Source organism: Bicyclus anynana, chromosome 7 (genome assembly GCF_947172395.1).
Source record: "Bicyclus anynana chromosome 7, ilBicAnyn1.1, whole genome shotgun sequence".
In the NCBI taxonomy this organism is placed as follows: domain Eukaryota; kingdom Metazoa; phylum Arthropoda; class Insecta; order Lepidoptera; family Nymphalidae; genus Bicyclus; species Bicyclus anynana.
The window spans coordinates 17,821,348-17,847,541 of record NC_069089.1 but is presented as its reverse complement, the minus strand read 5'-3'; the positions used below and the strand labels follow the sequence as shown (position 1 = coordinate 17,847,541).

At 38.1% G+C, this 26,194-nt stretch overlaps 1 protein-coding gene across 2 annotated transcripts; it reads left to right on the top strand.

The window, feature by feature from the left end:
- On the top strand, positions 1-26,194 carry LOC112045781 (neurotrophin 1). 2 transcript variants are annotated; one of them, XM_024082104.2, is made up of 8 exons: positions 1-631; positions 10,819-11,205; positions 11,607-11,790; positions 12,082-12,271; positions 13,724-13,873; positions 22,616-22,786; positions 23,948-24,071; positions 24,363-26,194. In XM_024082104.2, exons 1-8 carry the CDS (start codon positions 137-139, stop codon positions 25,374-25,376), a joined length of 2,715 nt encoding a protein of 904 aa, XP_023937872.2. In that variant the 5' UTR covers positions 1-136; the 3' UTR covers positions 25,377-26,194. The 2 variants fall into 2 exon arrangements, with proteins under 2 accessions (XP_023937872.2, XP_023937873.2); XM_024082105.2 differs by lacking the exon at positions 10,819-11,205.

Sequence of the window (26,194 nt, the reverse complement as noted above, 5' to 3'; positions counted from 1 at the left end):
ACTACACGCTCATTCGCCTCTCGGGCAGAAAGCTGTTCGCGCGCATCTTTTAAAACAAGACATGTGCAGTGCTGTGTTTACGTCAAAGTATGCGAAATAACAAAAATACCATTAATAAATAACAACTTCAACAAACATGCCTTTAAAAATGCATTTCGTTGCCATCGTATGTTTAATTTGTATTACCAATGCGGAGGATTTGAAGGACTTTGTGGACTTGAAGGAGTTTTCGGAACCCCACGAATTGTTAATAGCGCAGGAATCGAGGCAGTATGAGACGATCGTAAAGCCTCCAGTGAGGATACTTAAGCCAAATGGTGTGACGAATTCTCACAGGCCGCAGTATAACTTGGATTCTTTGGAAGCGGATTTAACAGCTCAGTTGGATGATTACTTCGAATCGACGTCTAAGCCTCCAGTCATAAAGAATTATAAGTTAAAAATGAGCAAGGAGAATATGATTCGGGATGCTGTGCTACGCGCGCTGGAGAGGAAGGACCACGTGGGGAAGTTCGCACAGATCCTGCCCATCATCAGAGCGATGTCGGGGAACCAGCGGGTGGCGCTGGCGTCCCTGGTAGCTAGTCAGGTTACCACGCCCCCTGGACGACAGCCTCTTAACCTTTCACAGGTAATTTAACATTTTAATAATAATTTTTGCTTTAACTAGCGATTATATACCAGAAACCTACAATACTGCCTATAATACTTACTTCATTTCTGGCTGCGCTTTTCTTTAGTTCTTTGATTCAGGCATACCTATAAGAATTATTACTTATACGAGTATAATTTAAATTTAGATAAAGGTACATAGAGAAATATATGAACCATTTTTCAAGCATTGTAACTATCTAACTAAGTTAATGTTCACATCAATTTACTATGTAGAAAAACAAATGGTAGGTACTTAGTTAAAAAAATAAATGAAGGACATGTGAACAAAAAAAAAATACTTTTTTGTGAATGTAACAATAAATTAAATAAACGACGGACGCGATTTCTATTTTTGTTGTTTCTGTTGCATAACATTAAGAGATCTTAAGTAGAGAAACCATCGATAAATAAAGCATTTTTTAACGACAAACAAAAAGTAGAAAAAAATCTTTCAGAAAAAAAGATAGAGATTCGGTATATTTAGTTTGTACGTGACCGCGTCGGAAGTCTAAATACCCATTTCGATTGAGTAACTGATGATAAATAAACTTATATTGATAGGTTTACGAGTAATAAATAGTTTATAGAACTAGGAGACGGTTCACCTGATGTTAAGTGGACAACCTCTCTGGCACAGCTGTGGTTTTTACCAGAAATCCTGGGATGATTTTTTTTTTAAGTTGGCTCACGTTTGGCATGGTCAGGAGGCAACGACCTTGGCTAGTTACCACCCTACTGGCAAGGACGTACCGCCAAGCGGCTTACTCGTAGGATTGTATGATGCTGCGTAGAAACCCTCGGAGGTATCATTAAGCTGTACCTCCAAGTAAGCCTACCGTGTTTATATCAAATGTATATGTAAATGTATACCTTGCGAGTATATCTAATGTGCGACAAATCTAAACAAACAATAAATAAAATAAAAAAAACCCACCCGCATTAAATATAAAAACTGAAAAAAAAACATGTTCTAACCAGAAGTGTAGAAAGAAAATAGATAATAGTCGAGATAAATTAAAACAATATTGACTAAAATTATTCTAGTCTAGTAATATTCGTCTAGTCATAGTAGTCTACCTAGTAGTAGTTTACCTTAGTAGTTTCCATTAAAAAGAGTCTGCGTGAAATTCAGTTTTCCATAAATCCCGCGGGATTTTTTTTCCATAGTGAAAGTAGCCTATACGACAGTGAAATTTCCGTGGAATCAGTTCAGATGCTAGAGAGCTTAGCACTAACAAACAAACACACAGAGAGCCGTGATAGCCTAGATATGACTACTGCCTCTGATTCCGGAGGGTGTGTGTGTAATTTTCAGAAATTAAATATCACGTATCTCAAACGGTGAAGGAAAAACATCGTGAGGAAACCTACACACCAGAAAATTTTCTTATTTCTCTGCGTGTGTGAAGTCTGCCAATCCGCATTAAGCCGGCGTGGTGAACTATTGGTCTAACCCCTCTCATTCTGAGTGGAAACTCGAGCTCAGCAGTGAGCCAAATATGGGTTGATGATAAAACATACGAATAATTCAATTTTATTTTATGTAGATGTTGATAAAATTAAGTAAGCAATTAAAATCGACGAACGTTTGTATTCTTAATAATTTTCAACATAAATCTTAACAATGTGTAATTAGGTATGTGCGAGTACCTACATAAAATATTTACAATTATGTTACACATAGCACTGTATGCGACACTTATTAAAAGGAAAATCAATGATCGCGTTTCACATAGAAATTGCGCCACGATTATCTGTAAGCCGCAAAAAGTTAACACTTGTGGGAACTCATTTCGTTTCTATCGTATCGCACATTGGAAGTGTGCAGTTTTGTTGGCTCGCATTGTACACGATTTGATTGGTTCTTGATTGATTGTTCACTACGATTATAACTTTTACTTATTACATTTCTTTGGATAGTGTACTCAGGCACTCCAGCTTGTTCCTGCTTCTCTCTTCTACCACAGAACAGCAAGACGCTGTAAAGGCAGGATGCCTTTACAGTACGTCGTTGATAGCCAGACAACCAGCATCTTACTTTTCGCTTTTTAGGCAATTTCGTTACATTCTAGATCTCATCATTGCTTTCCATCAGAAATGATTTTAGTCAAGCCAACTAGCCAGCCTATAAAAAAAATTAAACCATTGAGACTGCTTTTGTTTTCGAGTTTAGAGCAAATAAGTATCTACCTAAATATTATTTTGGTATTACCAGTGGTTGGCTGTGGCTTCAGTTCACGAGATCTGGAAAGTTTGTGGTGTTACATTCCTGTGTATTGGAGATCACATTAAGTCGGTCCTGGTCATAATAATCCTCTCCTATAACAAAATAAGCCTGTGGAATTTGAGTGTGCTGGTAAAATAGGCTTGGCTTTCGTGTCACCAGGGTAGGTACTGTACCTATATTTAACATCGTAACGGCAAATACTAAGCGGTTTTGCGTTCCGGTACGTCACCGCCTAAAAGCTAATAAAAGAAAAATACCAGTATGTCGAATAAGTTGTACCCGCCTTGTAGTGGAGCTTTCTGATAGAGATTGTCCGGAGCAGTACTACCGTTAATTATCGTTCTAGCACCTCGGTATCCTAACATCCATCGACTTCACTAGTCGCAAAGTTGATATAGCAATAGGCGGGACTTATGACAGACCGACAGCGGCAAAGAATAAACAAAAAGTAAAAAAAAAGTTTTTACCTTTGTCTATCTCTATTTTATTGAAAACTGTCTCAATTTTATTTGACTAAGATGCAAAATAAGAGACGCGATATCAAAACATTCAGTTTAATTAAAATTATTGTGCCTGTTGCAAATTACTACATATTCCATCTCACTAATTTCATAACAACAGTCGTACAAATGGCTCAATAAATCAAATCTAAACGAACATTTACACTATTTCGCTCAATACAAATAATTAATTGTACTCTAGCCATTACAATGCTTGGTTTCAACATGACGTCTCTATTGTTGTTCTGCTACCAATTGAATCAATTTGATTTAGAATAAGAGACAGTTGTAAGACTTTCCTGATCAATTAGTCATGTTTGTAATAGAAAATAGCATTAGTAAGCCTTTGTAGAATTTTCTACTTTTGCTCTTAATTTAGCCAAAATAAAACGATCTAATTGAAATCATATCGAATAAAATATTATATCTTTTAATCTGTACTTCAAATCAAATACAAAGAACATGCATTTGATTGGATGTATTGTTGACGAATGTACGTACATTTTTCTGTAAAACATTTTCGCTTTACTTACTTACTTACTTACTTATTTTATCGATGTGAAAGAAACTCAGTATGTTTTTTTATGTGAACGGAATATGGTTAATAGGAAGACCAAATATTTGTCTAAATAAAAAATAAATTGATAAAAGTTTTTGCTTTTAATAATTTATTTTTATCATCATTATCAACCCATATTTGGCTCACTGTTGAGCAGGATTCTCCTCTCGGAATGAGAGGGGTTAGGCCAATAGTCCACCACGCTGGCCCAATTCGAATTGGCAGACTTCACATACGCAGAAAATCAAGAAAATTCTCTGTTATGCAGGTTTCTTCACGATGTTTTTGGTTCACCGTTTGAGACACGTGATATTTAATTTCTTGTAAAATGCACACAACTGAAAAGTTAGAGGTGCATGCCCCGGACCGGATTCGAACCCACACCCTTCGGAACCGGAAGCAGAGGTCATATCCACAGGGATATTACGGCATTCATTTAAACTAATATACTTAAATACACAAAACTGTTATAACGATATTACGAATCTGAATAGGTAAAACTGTTATAAGGTTATCGCGTGCAATTGCCCAATAAAGAAATCGCCGTGGTCTCTTACACTATTCGATTTCATTCGAGATCCGATGCGGAAGTGGGTCGCTTTTTGCCCGTTCGATGTAATTTCACGAGTATTGTGCATCAAGTAGAGCGAACAGACATTGTCGTAAACATATCGTTATATTTAGAGTTTAGACTGTTCACGTTATTACAAGAACCTTACAAACCTTATTATGAAACACCTGTGAAATTCCACATCAGTGGAAGTTAACTAACTTAGATTTAGTGATTGAATGGCTGATTTTCTTTGTAGGTTATAGTTTTTTTGTTCTTATAAGAACATTAGTTATCTGCAAAGCTGGACACATTGTTTTTTTTTTTCAACGAATTTAGCCATTTTCTTTTTTATCATGATAAAGACCCTTTTCCCCTCCAACTAACAATTAGTTGGAAAAAGGGTCTTTATCATCAACATCATCATATTTTTATAATAAATTTTGGTAGAGAGATAGTTAGTAAACGTCCGATTAAGGAGGTCTAAGAGCGGACGAAGTCGCTGGCGACCACTAGTTTAACCATTAAGAAACAGCGGCTTTTAGAAGTTACTCTGTTTAGCTAGATGTTTGTTTGTTCAAATAGGTATCACTCAAAAATAATAAACCAGTATAAAATTTTAACGGGTAGATTAAGCTAAGCTCTGTTGCGTAATCCTGTGATTTATTTCATTGAGATAGTTTTCAATGGTGGCACTGTATGACGATCGAGATTGGTTTATAAGTAACAAATATCTCAATAATCATTACCAATCTCCAAACAAACGAAGTCAGAGCAACCGCTAGTCATCAATAGATCACGCCGTGCAAAGTGAAGACGCTAAACTATGCCGCACGCTCCACACTTCAATGGCGGCCAGCTATTTCCTCCTTCGTCAAGTCTCCCATCAGCTTTAACATTTTCATTTAATCTCGTGAATAAACGATCATAGAGTTCCCTAACTGCAAATTTTCCCTACGTATATTCTGTCCGTGATATTATGTGGGGATTTCATTTTTTTCCTGCATTTGATCTAAATATACCAGTTACTATGTTGCTTTTTGCGTGAAGTTGTCTATTTTAGTGTACAGGTGGACAGTATAATTTTTTTTATGTATGTTAACATTTTTTATGTATGTTATGTTATATTGGTCGCCTTATACACCGTGCTACCGGCCGCGTCTATAATCCGCCGCGACATGTATGTATCCATTACGAGAAACTCTATAGTAATATTAAAAAAAAGCTGAAGCACATTCACACGCTATCGAAAAAAAAAATTAAAATTGATGAAAAAACTTCAGAACATCCTGTTTCATTCTGTTTGGAAAGAAGAGGTTAATGAACTTTAACCTAGTTTCAGAAATTTTGTTCTTTAATACCTACATACCTACTATTTTTGATACACCTAGTCGGCGGCAGTGTCTTTACTAGAGTTGGTAATAAAATATCGATATATCAAAATATCGATTATCACTTAATAGCGATAAGTATTAATTACTAATATTTTTATGGACGATATATCGATAGTTCGATATTAAAACATAGATATCGATACTAGATATTTTTAACAAGTTTTAATTTTTTATATCCCTCGCAAATTATTTAAACTAAAACATTATCAAACATAATCTACTTTACTTTATTTATACTTTATTACGTTTTTATATTTTAGTTTATTTAATTGCATTTTATCGAAAATGTCACTGAAATAAGTAAAACGTAATGTATTCAGATAGTATACACTACTTTACCCTCAGGCAAAACTTTAAACATGTTTAATCGTATTAATTTACTTGTCAATTTAGTTACATAAAAAATAGTGAAGTTTAATAAATACTTAATTGTTAAAAGTTTTCATTTAGCCGAAAAATTTATTTTGAAATTATCGATATATCGAGAATCCGATATTTTAAAAAATAGCAAGCCCTAGTCTTTTGCGGTTTCCTTTTTGATAACGCCGCTCGCCGCCTAACCCGTAACTATTGTCGGCAATGTCCAAAAATAGGTACAGGTAAGAAATGTATCTTTCGATCGTTTCTTATAACGCAAGGTGATTGGTTGGGTCTTAATAATTCGATCATTCGGGTCACGGGTCTTTCGTGTTTTGTGTATCGTTACGACTCGACTTAAAGTATGTAGTTACTTGAGTCTTAAACTGAACATCCGTAGGACATGAATCGGAACCCTTTTTTTATTCGTTACAAGTTAGCCATCGACTACAATTTCACCTGACGGTAGTGTAGTAAGTGATTATGCAATCTGAAATGGAAACGGACTAACTTATTAGGGGGAGTATTTGAATCCACGGCTTGGCGGTACGTCTTTGTCGGTAGGGTGGTAACGAGCCACGATCGAAGTCTCCCACCACCCAGGACCAAAACCCCAATCGGCCCAACCGAGGTTCAAACCCAGGACCTCCGTCTTGTAAATCCACCGCGCACACCACTGCGCCACGAAGGCCGATAAATTCCGAACTGATCGGATTTTAGGTTGCTATTCTGTAAAGTGATGTTGTACGACTGACCGACGAGTATTCGATCCAGATAATTGTTACAAGTCCAATTCAGTGTGGTGAACAAAAATCGTTCGCAGATTATTTGAGGCGCTGACGGCCGCATCACTCGCTCACGCACAAGTACTGATCGGGTATCAGAGATTCGATCAATCACGATCGACACAGGTCTAGTACGGGTTAACACCCGTAAATAAAATAGAATTTAATTTAAAGAAATAGGTTAAAGTGAATGACCTCAAAGCTCAAAGGGACCGACTGGCTGCCGACGTGACTGCGGCGAGGAGGTAGGTAGATGTTTGAAAATACAGGATGTGTTAAAATAATCGATTTTTGAAAGTTTATTACAATTGTAACTCCTTGAATTGTACTTTGTTTTTTTTTTTAATAACACTGATGGATAATAGACATTGGGTACATTATGTGGGATTTTGGTTTAAGACGAATAACGTAGCGCGGTGTATATAATATAATATAATCGCAATGTAAAGAAGATTTATATTCCTTTGTTCTTATAAATAGCTCCCATAAAAAGAAAAACTTTTTAAAGTCGTTGAGTTGAGTTTTAGTTTCAGCCTTCAAAATTCTCATAATAGACGCAATACAATAAAAGATAACAATAAAATAAATGAAACATCAACAGCACTTAAAATGTAGAATACCTAAGTAAAATCAAGATTAAGAAATAAAATCTATATTTTCTCCGCTTCTAAATTATTTTTAACCGGCTTCTCAAAATTAAAACTTTTCTATATTTAAAAAAAAGTGAAAATTTTAATTAAATATAATAAAGTAATTACTTTTTACACTTATGAAGCTATTATTCGACTATGCAAGAGGGCTGATCTGTCGGTATGACATCCTTTTTAATGGAATTTAGTGTAAAATTTGGAAATCTGCGACAAATTTCACGGACAGTCGTAAAAGAGATGTGACCGCCTGCTTTCGTTTAGGATTGATAAAAACACTTTCGCTCATTTGCGATGACGATTCACTGTTAAATAACCGTTTTAAATACTTTCAAACTTTGATAACGTCGTTGTTCTTTTAGTTATGGCGGTCGTACGGGTGAAATCCTACCGAAATACAGCATTGCTGTATTGATCGAAAGGGTTACTGGGTACGGCATTCATTTAAAAATATATACTTAAAGATAAAGGGTAAACTTACAATCTAATAAAGTCTTAAAAAGTTTTGAATCAGATTGACAGTAGCGCGTTGTTGGATCAAGAGCAGCCACATTTTAAAGAGATAAGCTGATTTGATTTTTTGTTTATTTGTTATGAATCTACTCTAATCCAAAACTACTTGACCGATTTTTAAAACTCTTTCACTAATGACAAGCTTCTATCATCGAGACAACAACAACATTATAGTAACCTAACGACAAATTTGTTGAAATTAATATTTTTACTGTAAACTATCAGACCCCGCGAAGTATCACCCACGTAGTTGCTATCCCCCAAAGATCACAAGGGTACAATATCTATGTCTATATTATTCGATGATAGAATTCTGGTCAGCTTGAATTACCTAAACATCTGTTTGCCATCGTCATCAAAGCTAATCGTGCCAAACTGTATACAACGGGAAACGATCCCACGATCCCTTGATACCACTGGCCTCTCACAGTAGCCATTGTGGTAGTCTATAATAATATGAACAATAAAACAATACATCAACGAACTTGAACTACAATACTTGCTAATAAACGGACAGTCAAAGTTAGTAGTAATATCAACTTTATAACCATAGTCATAAGTACTAAAATAAAGATGCTTACTGGAAGCAATTTAAATGTACATACTAAAGCCTATGAAAGTAATGTCTCACAATTAAAGTTATGTTTTCGCATGACCGTCAAACAAATAATACATAATAATCATAACAATGGACATTCAACTGTTCCAAATGTTTTAATTACAAGATATGATACGGCTTATGTATTAGAGCATAACTGGTAACCTTAATATCTTGGAATTTCGACAAATTGTTATTAATATCTTGGAAGGTTATATCAGAAACAAAAACTTAAAAACTACAGCCTTAGACAACTTACAAAATTTGTTGTTTAACTTATAAATATTTTTCTTAATAAACTGAAATGAACTTTGAATCAATTTCTTGTAATAATTGATTTTCAGAATACAAGGCGTAATTTTCCTCTTCAATAATTTTTCTACATCGTAACTAAATACTGGGTGAGATAGCAGTCAAGAGCTTAGTTAAAGTTAAAAAAATAAGTTTAGATTGATACAATAGCAAAAAGTATCAACAACCTCTATAGTACAAGTCAGCAGTTATTATTATCACTTTATACCTTTAACTTAATTATTGAAGTTTTAACGCATTAAACAAATGAATTGCAAATCTATACTAATATTATAAAGAGGTAAAGTTTGTAAGTTTGTAAGTTTGTCACATTTTTTAAATGGGGTAATCTTCGGAACTACTGGTCCGATTTCAAAAATTCTTTCACCAGTAGAATGCTACATTATCGGGGAGTGCTATAGGCTATATTTTATATAGGTATCATATATATTAGCCGAGTTAACACAGTTTTTGTCATACAGGTCGGACCGAAAATCCTCTTAAGCAGACTTATTCGCATGCGTTGCCTTAACCATTCAGTAAAATTGAAATTAATGTATGGAGGCTTCATGTATCTTTAGAAGTTCTACAAAAAAGTCCGCGACACCATATATCTATCTTCTATATATTAGCAGATATAGTACCTTTTGTGTTTTAAAAATTATTAATTTTATATACTTTGGTTTGCGTCATTATTTATGCTACTTAACTTAAATCCTTATCAAAATAAATTATTTAATAATCACAAGGATATTATGGAGATAAGATTTGCCCTTTATAGTATGTTAATTAGTTAAATAGTTTCGGAGATAATACAAAATTTCTAAAAGACGCAGAAATTCCGCTACATGACGCCCCGCGGTTTCAATTACGTAGTTCCCGTTCCTGTGTGAATATGGGATCAAACACAGCCTATGACACTCGCAAATAACGTAGCTTTCTATTGGTAAAACAATCTTTCAAATCGGTCCAGTAGATCCAAAGATTATAATTTTAGCATAGAAGTCCCTATTTTCCTTTGTCATCGCATCATGCTCATAGGGCTGGACCGATTTTGCCAAGGGTAGGGGTAAGGTAGGGAAGGTATAGGGTAGAGTAGGGTAGGGTACAGGTAGGGTAGGGGTTGTGTAAGGGTAGGGTAGGGGTAAAGGTAGGGTAGGGGTAGGGTGGGGTATGGCAGGGTAGGGGAGTGTTTGCCTAGGTTAGGGGTAGGGTAGGGGTAGGGCCTACCCCTATCCTAGGGGTAGGGAAAGGGAAGATTACGGATAGGGTAGAGTACGGGTAGGGTAGGGGTAGGATACAGTTAGGGTACGGGTAGGGTAGGAGTAGGGTAGAGGTAGGAGATCGATACTGAAGCCTATTTTCTATTTTTTGTCTGTCTGTTTGCCTTTTTTTTTGACCGGGCATCACGCTGAAACTACAGAATGAATTCAAATGATACTTAAGACGATTTGAGACCTTAATACGTAGAAGGATAATAGGATACTTTTTGTCGCGAAAACAAAATCAGAAATGGGTGAAGTAGGGGTAGAAAGTTTGTACGGAAAGTCCTTAATTTTTCTAGGTACATTTGTAAATGTAAAATGATAAGTGGACTATTTATTAGGTATAAGTTATAAAACTTGCAAAATAGAATGTGAAATAGGGGTTGAAAGTTGACATCGATTTTTACGCGGACGAAGTCGCGGGCGTCCGCTAGTTACGTATATTTTAATTAATTTTAAACCTTTTGTTATGTTACAGGTGAGATCAATGTTCAATAACAACGAAACCTCAGACCTGATGCTACCAATCTTATTAGACACTGCCAATTTGATCCGCCGAGCAATTAGACCCGGCAAAGAGACGCGAGAAGTAAACTACCCACAAACACTATTCCAGAGACGTTCATTCACAGAGGAATCATTAGACGATGACATTTTTGACACAGAAGATCAAGATCTAAGTTCAACCACACAAACTGTACTACATAAACATCGCAACTTTAGAACTAGAGCCCAAAGAGTATCTCAAACAAGTAACACAATGAATGACAAACATGTACAAGACAACAATGTTAAGGGCACACAGAGTAACACAGATCCAAAAAACTCTACAACCACACCTCACGTAATTGTTAATGATAATAATGTAAGTACAATTTACAGTTTTTCTAGTCTAGTAACTTATTTCAAAAAAAAAGTGCATACAGTAAGTTTTTCTTTAATAAACATGAAAAAACAACAGCTGAACATCCCAAACCTCCTCTTTTTTGGAAGTCGATTAAAAAGTAACTGTCTGGTGACTAAAGACTTGATTTATATTGTCGTTGTTGTATAAAAGTACACTTCATACTAAAAAAATACTACTAACGAATTACTAATCTAAAAATAATCAGTGAATCTTCCAACATGATTAAAAAAAGCTGCTAAAACTGTGGAATAAATTAAAAACATGTAATTTAGTAATTAATTACACTTTACAGTTTTTGTCAATGTTGTTTCAGTAATTAATGGTAACGTAGAATTAAAAAGCAAATGTTTAATTTCCAGAAAACCATATCGAGAGGGTCATATTCCACAACAGAATCAATCACCAGCAACAGATACGACAGCATAAGCCGCAACGACAACGGCACCATGGACCTGACAGCTGATGCTACCAATCAAACGCTTGTCCAAGATCTGCCGATTGCTGAAAAATTCCGCTCACTGAACAGATTTATGGATAGGAAAGGTAAATATGATGTTACCAGGATTCAATGAAAAGATAAATTAACTGCTTCCCTGTTTACACCAGTGTGAAACCTGTATACCAGAGGAGTTTCTTAATTCTCTGCGTGTGTGAAGTCTGCCAATCCCCATTGATCTTGCGTGGTGGACTATTGCCTAATCCCTCTCATTCTGAGAGGAGACTCGAGCTCGGTAGTAGCCGAATATGAGTTGATGATATTTTACACATATACATTTATTTTCTTACATTCAGTAGGCATACGTTTCATGATACCATTTTGTATGAAATTTACAGGTAACCTAATCCGTCGCGGTACATTCATGCCCAAGATCTCTCCGAAGACGCGTCGCACCACCGCTGAGCCGCTCACAGTCATCAGCAGACGTCGACCAATACCAGCTAGGAAATTGCCCACAGCAACCGATCAAGCTAAATGCGAAATGTTTACGAACACTCTTTGTTTGCATACAGAAGATTACCCTGCGTAAGTAAATAAATCTAGATATACAAAAGCGAAAGGTCACTCATCACAAAATCTCGAAAACCACGATGAAGAAAAATTAAATTTGGTAGGGAGATAGTTTATAGTTAGTTTAATAACAAGATCTAAGGGTGGACGAAGTCGCGCGCTTCTGCTAGTATGATAGTAAGAAATAGTTCTTAGTGATTCATTGTTACAAGGGTGACAAATTAAATTAATTCCCAAATTTAGTTTGTCCATTACTGCTAATAATGATCTAACTCAAGCGTCAAATTTTAGGTCCTGACATCCTTTTGCAAAAATACCTCTGCAGAAAATTTTCATGCCCTGAAATCTCCTAGCCCAAGCACTCTAGGAGAGCTCTTAGCATCACCCTAAATTCCACCCTAAATTTCACCCTAAATCTCCAGTTCCTATTCGGAAATCTACGCGTATATAAGTTCTAACTGAGTGTTCTACATTAAACAATGTAATTGAAATTCTAAATACAGAAGCTACGGAAGTCACTGAAGTTTAAAAATAAAACATGAAATGCGCTAACGTTACGAATTTAGCCAAACATAAACAGCGCAGGTCAACGGTTGCATAAGTAGATCAAACGAAAGCAAAAGTAAATAGAAGGAAAAACGTCACAAGGTAGCGGACCCGGTAGAAAGTGAGAGCATGTATCAACCGGCATAGCGTCAACAAAAGAAAAAACTGGCGGAATGACGGCGGATATTTGGAATAATGGTATTTTTTAGCGAAAGGAAGTGCCCATTTTATCACTAACAATTATTTAAAGCAATAAAAACTTTTTGGTAACGGTAAAAACTGCGTAAAAGAACCAGTCACGTGATACTAAAATAAGAATATAATTCTACACAGAAGTTAAAACAAGTTCAGTTTATTTTATTATAAGTTTATTTATGTGACGTTTTGTTTCGTGTTTCAAAAGTTTTGAAACGGTTATAATTAAAAAAGAAACTAATCTTGTTGATACGAAAAAAATATTATAATTTTAAAGAAATAAATAACTTTTAATAATAGCAGTAGATGCTTGGATGAAATAATAGGCCCACTGGTATGATCAGTAAGTTTAAACTACGTAAATCCCTTTAGTAAAACTAATTTATGCAGATAGAATAGGATTATATTTCGGAGGAGTCCCGGAATCACAAAATGGCAACCAACTTAAACGAAAACTCAAAAACGAAATAGATATCAGTGAAAAATAACATAAGGTTGTCTCTGAGGCCCCATTGGTTGCCTTATCAATAGCGATTCTTGTAGGCAACTAGCTCTAGCAGGTATTTATCAAACAAATAACATAATATATATAATAATACAAACAGGTATTCATCGAACAAAGAAAATTTAATAAATCAGAGAATATAATTACACATACTATAAGTGAAACAACAAGTTAAAAGTTTAATTGAAATCCATAATCTTAACCTTTAATACACTTTCCAGAGACGCAATCATGAGCACCATACGTCGGAACAAGGCAGCGGCGGGGGCGCTGTTGGCGGACTTCAAAGACCCTGGAGAGGGTGCTGTGGACGGGATCACTGCTGCTCAGGAGGCGAAGTATACAGCTGAACACTATCTGGTGTCTAACAGGTAAACAGCACTTAATGCCAGGGGCCTTACCACAAGCTCTTAAATCCGTAGCAATTTCAATATTGTTTCGACATTTCGTATTCTGGACGGTCTAACAAGATTATCGTAGGATTGTTTTTATTCGAAAGCTAAAGCTTGTGGTAAGGCCCGTGATTCCTATTCAGTCTTGTGGTTTCTCCTCTAAATAAAACATTATTAGGTTTGTAAATCAAAATAAACAAATTCAATAAATACATGATTTTATACTTGACAGACTTTAAAATAAGAGCAGGTTTTTAATTTGTGATCTAAGTATTATTCCCTAAAGGTTTCGTAACAACATACATATTATTTCACTTTAAACAAGGAGTCATTTTAATCTAATCTCAGTTACCAGCAATCACGAAATCTTTTAAAGGTACTAAAATAGATAATAGAAATGACTTAAATAGATAATAGAAGAATATACTATTACAATCATAAAATGGACAAAAGTTATTAAATAATATCGTAACAACTTGCGTTAAAACCGTTATACAACGAGAATGCAACACAGATAATAGCAGTTTTGATCAAATGTTTCACAAAATAAAGCTTGTCAATCATTTCCTGCGGTTTTAATACAATCGCGACACTATTACATGAAATAAATTAACTTTTGCAACACGTTGTTAAAGTTATTATTTATAAACCAACAGTAATAGAAATAATACAAATAACTTTTGTCCGCAAATCGGCTCGCTTGACAATAAGGTTAAAATGCACGGCCAATTACATTGACCTCCTTATTGTATGATAGCACGTATAAAGAAGAGGTCAAGTATAAAAAATTTAGAGGTGCTATACACTAGCGTTTTAATAACAGGCGTTTGTTTAACAGCAGATGATACAACGTAGTGCGTAAATCTGATCAATGTGTAAAACCGGATTTATATATGTCTGACGTGTCGTGTCGTGACGCATCAGAACAGAATCGGTATCATACATTTTGTAAATGACACATCACGAAATGTCACAACACATAAGTGTAAACGTTGCCATATAAAATGTATGATACCGATTCTGTTCTGATGCGTCACGACACGACACTTCAGACAAATATAAATCCGGCTTAATCGTCCTGGATACGGATTCTGACAGGTTATTTGAACGGTCCACTAGGAACCCAATACCTACGCTGCTCCGATTCGGGTTTGGGATTAAGGGTAATGTTTGATTTTATAACTATCACTCTCAGGTGTTTATGATGATAACCGGGACTGATAGCAGCGAGGCACTACCAACTTTCTACCAATACCTACCATCCTACCAACACTGGGCTTAGAACAATTTTAAAGAGATTCTCTTACTTTTAAGAAATTTTTAGTTTAAACTCTCAGCTTGAATTTGGGGCCCTCTTGCCACGGAGAGCACGTTCGGATGTCGGTTCCCGTCATTAACTAAAGTAATATTAGCATTTTCACCCATACCCCGTGTAAGGTCCCTTGTCCTTACCGTAATAGCAGTAAGTCACCGTCTCACCACTACACTATAATGGCCAGCTGCACACGTCCGGCTCCTCTCGATGCCAGCCATAGACTGGCCGCTCTCGCCCACTACCGGTGTATATATACACGAACACTACCCCACTACCGGTGTATATATACACGAACACTACATCCCTTCCTATTTAACAAATTTAATTATTGTTATATTTCCTTTACTCCTACCATACTCTCCACCTATTGATTTCCAACCACATGTGGTTCAGGATTAAAGTAGTCGAAAGTATCTTCCACTTTCTTCCAATACTCTCCCTCTTTTTTTCCTTTCCGAAGTTTTTTACTCGATTTCCATATAATGAAATTCCGAAGCTTTTAACCTATTCCCAATCTAATGGAATTCCGAAGCCAATTCCAATTTAATGGAATTCCAAAGCTAATTCCAATCTAATGGGATTCCGAAGTTTTATTTACCCAATTTCAATTAAACGAAATTCCGAAGTCTTTAACCTAATCCCAATCTAATGGAATTCCGAAGCCAATCCCCATTTAAAGGAATTCCGAAGCAAATTCCAATCTAATGGAATTCCAAAGCAAATTTCAATTCAATGGAGTTCCGAAGGTTTTAATCCAATTCCAATTTAATGGAATTCCGAAGCTTTTAACCCAATTTCAATTTAATGAAATTCCGAAGTTCCAAATACATTTTTCTTCTTCCGATTCCTTCTTCTTTTGGCCCGACTTGATTTTTGGACTGAACTGGCAAATCAGTTAACTGTGTGATCATTGGGCAGAGAACTGCCTACTGCAAAAATAGATAAACCGCATACGTCTGGAGTTCATCACGCTCATTGTAATCCAGTGCCACAGCATGTACCAGAGCCACTGCGAACAACACGGTCCTCCGCGCTCTGCATAAACTTTTGCAGCATTGCCTTCATGAGCACTCGCCTGCACGAGCATGCGTCTGCATGAGCACGCACCATCACACATGTTTATCTGCAACTTAATAAAATTAATTACGCCAGCACCGCCTTAAATAGTCTGTTGAGCATTATGAGACATCGCTAAGATAGCGATTTTCGCATAACGTAACGTAACTATGAACCAGGCATAAGTTACAATTTCAGTATGTTTACTAACATCACAAAATAAGAACATCCTTTTGTTTGGTTTTAGAGATGTCCGTACCACATAGTTCCAGTTAAGGCAAAAGCTGTGTAGGAACTCAACTTTTTTAAACCAGATGACAGTTTTATACTTTAAGAGTTCCTTATTCAAATTCAATATACTTTTGTTGCAAACGTGTGTGGTAGACTGTTGAAAGTTAATTTATTTGTATTGCTGACGTTTCCAAGTTCACCGAGAGTTCACACAGCTTGTTATGCTAAAATAAATTGTACACTGGTATAATCTGTATTTGTGCAATCGCTATTTTATAGCTTTATTAGTAAGTCACTCTCAAACATTGTAAGAACCTTTTATTTTTACTAATTTCCGTATTACAGATGACACTCGTAAGAAAGTCTAAGCATCGTAGGATCGACCACTAATTGAACCCCCTGCTCCACAAGTGACAATAATGCAGTCAGATTTATCAATACACTGGACGGCACTTCTAATACTATTACTTTGGAAGCAATGATGACAGAGAACTCAACAGTTCCTCTCTTTCTTTTTTTTTTTTTTTACATAGCGGTCTTACATTTTGACTATCCTTCTGTAATTTTTTTTTTTTTTTTGTGCAGAAGACAACATATAAAGCAAATCTGATGATATTTCGAACATTCGTTTGGTTGAACCTGTCACAAATGTCAGTTTTCATTAATCAAGTATTATTAAATACCCGTCAAAAGCTGTCACAATAATTGACAGATAATTCTAACTTTGCCGCAATGCTCTTACTTTGTTATAATATTTAATTGTAACAAATAGTTTTGTAAAATTTAAACTTACGCTGACCCGCTCATTCGTTGTTAGCCTCAATGTTGTTTGACTTCAAACCAATGGCTATTGTTTCTCATTCTAATATATATATACATATAGGACTGTTCTCCCTGCCATTCACAGTCCACTGCTAACACTTGCTAAACTCAATCATGCACCTATAGTTAAATTGCGTCAAAACTTAAACTTAACTGCGCCAGGTCTTGATGAAAGTATTTCCACCAACCTACATTGCAAAATGACTAATCAATAATTATAGCTTGTTGTAATCCGACCAAATGATGATCCTGTGCAATTTCACTTCACAACGCATTGCGAGCACCATCATAAAAACTCTTTGAAAATAAGAAAACTAAATTTCATCAAGTTGTACAAACTTGCAGGTTAAACAATGGCATCTGCTTGATCAATTAAGAAGTCTATCAAATACACCATAACACACACATAAGGGTGAAACGACAACAAATTTCAATTCAACGTTCAACAACAAATCTTTAATCGAATGATACTAAATAACTCAAAAGTTGTAAAACAACTACAACTTTTAGCGACTCCCTCAATGTCGCTCACATAACACGCCGCCTGACTTCGGATGTTCCTTGGCTATTTATAACTTCAAACTAACACAGTGATTTAGTATTAATACCCTAATACAATGACAAATAATTATTATTTGAGTGTCACCTGCACGATGACAGAACAATTCTGCACCACCTCACCATCGAACAGCAACTCTTAGTGACATCTCCATGTCCACATTCGTTCAGAATGGTCTCTTACTATGAGATCCTTTACACCATTTTGCGTTCACAACACTTAACCACAAGTTGAACGTCCCCTTCTATCACAGCATAGCCCATGTTATGCTCAGGACCAACACCCACGACGCAGTGGAGTGACCCCTTTGACCACGACACAACTACAACAACCTCACAACACTCCCCATACCAACATTTTATTTAATCACTAGCTTTGATCAACCTAAATCCCAATTAAATCTTTCGATTATTCTTATCTTTCACTAGACCCTTTTGTCATCAAATCTCCTTCTTATCTCAAAGATCGATGTACGAGTAGGTTATATCCATTATTTATTTATTTTATTTATTTATAATATTATTATTATTTGAAATATTTAATTTAATATTTTCCACACCATCGTCATACATACACACTTACATACATACTTATATACCAACACTACATATCCATTTACACGCCGCACCCACAATATTTTGTTATCACACTTCACACGATAGATTCAATTCACGCACAAACCCGTGCGCAAATTGCAGTATGCCAATGTTTATCGACGCGGGCGACTTATGCGCTTGACACAGTTTATCACTTCTATTCCTTTTCAAATTATACAAACCATCAACCATGGTTTTAAATTTAGATCACGTTTGTAATGTATTAGCTGAAATGTTATGACGGTAAACATAAAACATTAATAAATCAGTCCGAGATTGACCGCCGTTAAATGGCACAACCGACTCCTTATTTTATTAATTTTACTACTTTTCAGTATCTCTAGCGATTTACCTAATCACTAATTTGTTCACTCAATTAATTACTTTCACTTAATTGTGTACTGTAGCACTGTATTGCTATCGCTGTAATACTACACCACCATTAAATAACGTTGAAGCTCACGAATACCGCCTTCCTCATTATAAAACGTTGAGACAAGGCTATCGCTTATTCAAACGCTAATTCACACTACAACTACTATGGCCATACCCGATGTTTATCATAAAGTTTGTACAATGTGATACCTGCAACGAATATCGATACCCATTAAACTTTAATTTTGAGGGTAATACTTGATGTGACGATAAATAAATTTAAATTCCTGTATACGTCATTTAGTAAATACGTAATGTATGTAAGACCGTCACTCCAACTGGCAAACAACACCTCAACTTTTGTCTTACCGTACTGGCCGTACCAGCTCAGGTATAGTGAACTTGACAGTCTAGCAGGCAAATTGGCAAGGCGTACTCCACAAAACGGAATATGTCTATTCCAGCTAATCGCTGCGGGATATTGTCCCGGCTTACGGATCGCTCGACTCAACGAAGGTAACTAATTTAGCTATTTGGCTTATCACTTGCCTACTTAACGAAATTGCCACGCTACGACATGTCTATCACTTGTACACTCATAAAATGCCATGTCATTTGATTATCTATCATGACACAATGTCTTGATAAACAACATTAAATTTATTCAACAGTATTAAAAGAATAATTATTACTTCGACCTTCGGTCCTTTTCAAAAATAAAACTGACTAACCGCATTGCTGTATTCATTTTACTTTTTTTACTTATTCTCTTTCTTTTTTTTTTCTTTTTAGTCGCTGTAACCTAGACCATAGTCTACACAGCAACTTAGTTTAAGCTCAATCGCTGCAAACCAGACCGGCAGGCAAGAACCGGGTCCGTAGTCTGGGCAAGCGATTTTGCCAATTACCAAGTAACAGAACACAACAATTTACGGATAATAATTATAACTACTTACAGTTATTTTTTTTTTTTTTTCACCTCGTCGCCACTTGTAAGGTCCCTTGTCCTTACCGTAATAGCAGTAAGTCACCGTCTCACCACTACACTATAATGGCCAGCTGCACACGTCCGGCTCCTCTCGATGCCAGCCATAGACTGGCCGCTCTCGACGATCGGGTCTTCCACGGTAACCCCCACGGGTCACGGGGTAACAGTGATCGGGGCGTTGGCCCCTCTCTGTGATGCTCGACGCCGCCTGCAACGACAGGCGGGGCGCTGGGTGGGACCTGTTTAGGTCTGTGGTGTCAACACCGGGTTTTTCAGATCCGGTGCTATCTTGCCGCATCGCGATCGAGCTCGCAGGTATCGCGGGCGATCTGCGGAACTGTGGCAGAGTGGTAAATCCTGGTGGTGCTACACCCACTGCTCAGCGAGGTCGAGCTCGCCGGAGAAACTCCGGCAAGCGCCCGTCAGCCAGCAGTGAGGAAGTGGTCATGTCCGGGAGGGGTTCAGGAGATCAGGTCTCGTGGCAGTCCTCGTGCGTCCGGCGGACGTCGATGGTATGGCGCGATACCTCGCAGGTGCTGGGATCGCGCTCCGTCAGCGCGCGCGAACATTGAGATGCTCAGGCGGCGAATGTGGTCGTCCAGGCTCTCTATGTTCAGATCTCTGGAGATGACCTGGTTCCGTACGTAGCGTGGGGCGGCGGTAATTGTGCGCAGCGACAGTGACTGCTGCGCTCGTAGCGATTTGCGGCCCGACTCGCAGACCAGTGCGTACCACGCTGGGGCCGCGTATGTAAGGCGCGTGCGGATGTATGCTTTGTAGATACCCAGCTTCGCACGGAGAGGCAGCTGAGACGCTAGCACAGGGCGCAAGAGGCTCCGTGCGGCTCGCGTCTGCGTGACCACATTTTTCACGTGGTGTCGCATGGAGAGATTCCTGTCTATGGTCACTCCGAGGTATTTAGCCGTCGGGGACCATTCGACAGTCTCATCCATTAGTGACACCGGGGGCGGTAGGTGGGATCGCCCTATGTAGATCGCCTGGGTTTTCGCCACGTTGACCTTGAGTCTCCAGGTCTCTAGCCAGTGGGGAAGTGCGTCCAGTGCGCGCTGCATTTTGATCGCCGCGTGTCGGCCCGACAGCGATGTGGTTATAAACGCGGCGTCGTCGGCGTACAGCGCAAGCATGGCGCCGTTCGCAACTGGGATGTCGTCCGTATATCTGCTGTAGCAGACGGGCGACAGGCAGCTTCCCTGGGGCACACCGGCACGTATGGGCCGTTCCGTGGACAAGGCGTCTTCAACCGCCACTTGAAAACGTCTGTCCAGTAGAAAGGTGTTCACAGTCTTAACTACTCGACGAGGAGTAGTAGACGTGGACAACTTGTACACTAGGCCGGTGTGCCAGACGCGATCGAACGCTTTTTCCATATCGAGGAATACTGCGATGGAGTGCTCTCGCTTGTTGTGGGCGGCAGCGAGGTGATGCAGTACCCTCGTCACTTGGAGTGTCGTAGAGTGTTCGGCACGGAATCCGAACTGTTCGTCGCGTGGTTGTAGATGGGGCATGATGTGCAGCAGGAGCAGTTTTTCGAAGACTTTTGAGGTGGTCGATAGCAATGTGATAGGGCGGTAACTCCCAGGCTGCAAAATGTTCTTCCCTTGCTTGGGGATAAGGATGACTCGGCCGAGTTTCCACGCTGAGGGGAAGTACCCGGTGCGGAGAATTCCATTGAAGAGCTGCGTCAGTGTCGCAATTGCTTGCCGGGGGAGGTGACGCAGGGCCTCGTTGGGGACTCGATCGGGGCCGGGTGCTTTGCGGAGTTTGGTTCGTCGAATCATCCTTTGGACTTGTCCAGGGGAGAACACGACGGGGTCTTCGGTCGGAGCTATTGGTGCCTCGAAGTATGTCTTTATGTGTCGCTCGATGGTGTCGTCATGCTGCACATCAGTGGTCGGATTCGGTTGGAACTGCTTCTCGAGGTAGTCCGCGAATATCTCAGCTCGGTCCTCGGCGCGGTAACGTGGGGTACCGTCACTGGCCAGGAGGGGCCTAGTCGGAGCGCGTGTTCCTGAGAGGCGGCGACAGAGGCGGTGGATGCCGGACCAATCGTCGCTGGCTCGCTCGATGGTCACGTACCAAGATTCGGTCGCGTCGGTTTCGAGCGCTTCCGAAATTTTGGCCGCCAGAGCGTTGAGCTGTGACCTCATGATAGGGCATCGCCGGGTTTGCCATTTCCTGCGCAGTTTCCTTTTCTCTTCTATCAACGCCTGCAGACAGGGGCGGAGTTGGGGAGGCCTGCGGGTGGATGCAGCGTCGAGTCTGGACTCTTGTAGCGCGTGGGACATACTCGCGCTGAATTGAGACGCGAGTCGGTCAACGTCTTCGGGTGTCTCCACTTTGAAGTATGGCGAGTGCTCTGCCATGTGAGTGGCAAATATGCGCCAATCCTGGCGTTGTTTGGGAGAAGGTCGTGTCGTCGTCATGGGCTTACTCAGTAGCGTTAAGAGGACGGTTTGGTGGTCGGAGAAGAGGTGGTCGTCCATGACGTCTAACGTTGGCGTGGCCGTGAGGCCGCGGACGACAGCAAGGTCGATGACGTCTGGAGTGTGCCGCTCTCGCCCACTACCGGTGTATATATACACGAACACTACCCCACTACCGGTGTATATATACACGAACACTACACCCCGCCAACTGACATTGGAACAGCGTAGTAGGTCTAAACTGTGTATCCCCTTTCCACGGCCCTTTCAATGATCCACTACGCCTTGTAAGTGGGCCATTAAAATAGGCTGATAATGATGTCCTTACGTTTCAGACGAGGCGACACAGCAAATCGCGACTTTGCAAGCGCCGGTGAAGCTGGCTTTATGTGTCCGAGTACAGTGAAATACGCGCGCCCGCAGCGGGCGAGGGCAACTTCAGGCCAGTGGAAGTACATCGTGAACACGGGAGAACACACACAGACGTTGCGACTTGAAAAGTGCTTGTAAGTCAAAGTCAAAGTGAAACTTAATTAATATCAATTTAGCTTGGAACAAAAGCATGTTTCAAACGTCAGGCTGGCTAGAGATTTTGGTGATAAAATTAAAGGTACGAGGTTCAAAACGTGCCTTGGTCCGAAAAGAGTACACAACAAACTCAGGGATTTCATTTGTTGACTGAGAGCCTGTGAAACCGATAATATCTCATTTTTTGAAGGCTAAAAGTTTGCCAGTAAATGGTCCCATTGTGGAGTTTGGACTACCAAATTATCTTCCAAAGCCACTACGGCTTGGAAGACCGCAGGTTTCAGAGTCTTGAGCGTCTGAGAATTTATATCGACAATTACTTAGTTTTGCTGCAACTCTTGCAACTGAAAAACACTGTTAAAATGTATTCAAAGACAATTTTGGGTAAAAATAACGGTCTGTTGACTGTAGACATGATTCTTGTCCATAGAAAATAAGCCAGGTACTTTCCAAACACAGTTCAAACTCCATCAATGTACTTGCTTATGGTATGACCAAGGGGAATGCCCACCGACCAATACAACGTCGGCCCCGGGAATCCAGGTATATACCCGTATAAAAGTATATGGAGATGATAATATGATGGATAATATTAAGGATCTGGTTAAATTATTGGCTTAATAAAAATGTAATAAGTGACTTTTTGAAAAAAAAAATCCTTTTTATCTCTTCTTGCACAATAAGTTCGCCGGTTTACCAAAGCATAAAATGAGGTGTTTATAACAGGCGGTTTATACCATTTCTTGTAAAATCAGCAGGTAGTTCTTGTCTACAATCAAGATGGTAGTTGCATATTAGCCCGCACTACAGAGGTGCTAGTAGTGTAGCGATGCGATGGGGGCAAAAGAAGCGGACTGTGACAGGGGGCGGCTCGATTTGGTCAATTGAAAAAATATGGGAAATCCAGATCCTCATAATTAGACAAAGTCTAGCACAAAAATATACCTATCCTAAGCGTCTAGTAATGTTGCTCGATTGATTGATCCTTAAGACCTCTCATGAAATGTGAGCATCTTCCGAAGCAGTTGCCTTTTCTGTTACTGGGGTTATACTAATTGTGGCTTACGACTACAATCAGATTTTGTACTCTTTATTGTTAAATATTTTCTTAACTCACTCCCTATTCTCTCCTGTTTCAGGAAACCGAAGGAATCTTGTACATACCTTACGGATAATTTTAAATCAAAATGTGTCCAAGTGTACAATTACCATAGACTTCTAACTTGGGACCAACAGAACGGCTTACATATGGATATATTCAAAGTAAGGTTAAAAAAATACTCGTAGAAACTAAAAATAATACACATAATCACAATTATTATTTTAACAGCTCTACTAAAGGACAAGGACTCACACCGAGAGGTTATGGGTTCGATCCCCGCCTGCTACGTAGATCATTGTAGCATCCACTCGTAACACAGTCTTTTCGACTAATATAAAATGTTATATGGAATATTTAAAAAAAAAATACTTTTTTTATACTTTTATTATATTAATATTTTTTTACTATTTATTTCAATTATAGTTACTTATTATTGGTTTAAAATGTTTCAGGTTCCTACATGCTGCTCCTGTCATATAGAAGGTTATAGCGTATCGTTCCCACCGTTAGGTCACAGAATGCATGAAACATCATCCGAACATTTCCCCGGCGAAGACCTATCATCTGAACATGGTAACCAAGCATTTGAATCCGTGCAATCCAGTATTCAAAGGCCAAATCTATCGAAAACACCATTTAGTCTCAATAAACCAGTTTCTGTAGAGTCATTTCCATCAAGCGCAGACAATCAGAATACGATACCTGGATCGACATTCAATAGTGCGAAGCTAAATGACAATGAAGATTTCAACAATGTACCATCAAATCCTATCGACTCCTATGGTAACACATACTTCCCTGATTCATTTAACCAAGCAACCTCTGTACGAAATGTAAAAAGACCAGTACCTCGAAATCCTTCTGGCATCACTGCATTAGAGTCAGTCACATTACCAAGTTACTTAGAACCTCCAACACCTGCAGGACCAAGTTCATTTACGTTCTCTAAGGACAGCTTTAACAAATATAAAGTTATCGATAGTCCGTTCAAAAGAGGCCCCATAAGACCTAGCCGTAGGCCTATAAGAAAAAAGATATCTTCAGGTCCGGAAGATTTAGTATCATCGGGCACCTCTGCAGTGGGGGCATATGATTTGGATAGTTCGACCGACTTCAACGAAGATATAGATGAAGCAGAAATCAACGTCAACACAAACTTTAATCCTCGAGCAACAATAGCTCCAAAGCTTCAAGCTGTGACAACAGAAAGAAATTTCACCAGCTATATCCCCTTTGATCAAGCTAACTTAGAGAGGGAAGAAACTGTTAATGGTAAGAAAGTAAATTATAATTATCATCCTATTATTGACTTCTTTGTCGACGACGAAAAAAATCAGGATTCAATTGATAGAGAAGATAATGCGCAAACGTATGCTGCGTCCTTGGAATCTGAATGGAAGCCAATTAATCGACCACTAGTAGACACTAAAACGACGAACTCAATAGGACGAAAAAAACACAAGTAATAGGTTAATTAATATATAATATTAATTTAATCTTAAATTAACTTTAGCTATAGACGGAGATCTGAATTTCAAGATTTGAACGGAACTGAAAAAGTTACACTATTTCATAAATTCGCCAGATATTTTTATGTTAAGAAATATAGGAACCCAAAATTCACTAAACCATTTTTATGTACAGAAAGTACTGTTGAAAAGCTATTTAAACAAGTACTTTTATTCTACTTATGGTCCTTGAGCCCAGAAACAAATTATTTATTTATTTATTTATTCATGACACAAAGTTAGATTAAAAATTTGTATGTTGTGTTCTTCATGACGAGAGACATCTATGAACGAGGAGAACCAGACTTTTGTGCGTCCAATAAACTGGAAAACTAGGCTCAGGTTGCAATATTTATCGTTTTATAATCGTTGGGTTGGTTTTAAAATAAACAATAAGATAATATTGTGCTTATCCAAAATTTAAGTTCCAATGGTAAAAATAAAATTGATTGGAATACTGACCGAGCAAAAATTTACCAAATGAATATAATATGATTATAATATGAATAAATAATATCTACCAAATGTTTATTTCAATATGTCGGGATCTCTGCCTATATTGTATAGTTAAATCAAAAATCGTATGAATAAATTATTATTTTTAAGCTTACGAGCTTTAAGTAGATGTCGCAATTGTAAACTTTAGCATAAAAATGAAAATCAAAGCCAAATTAAATTTGCAATGTTAATTATTTAACTTAAATTATTCTGTATTTTAATTTATTTAAGTAGCTATAAGTATAAGTTGTAAAGATTATTAAAAAGACTTGCCAATA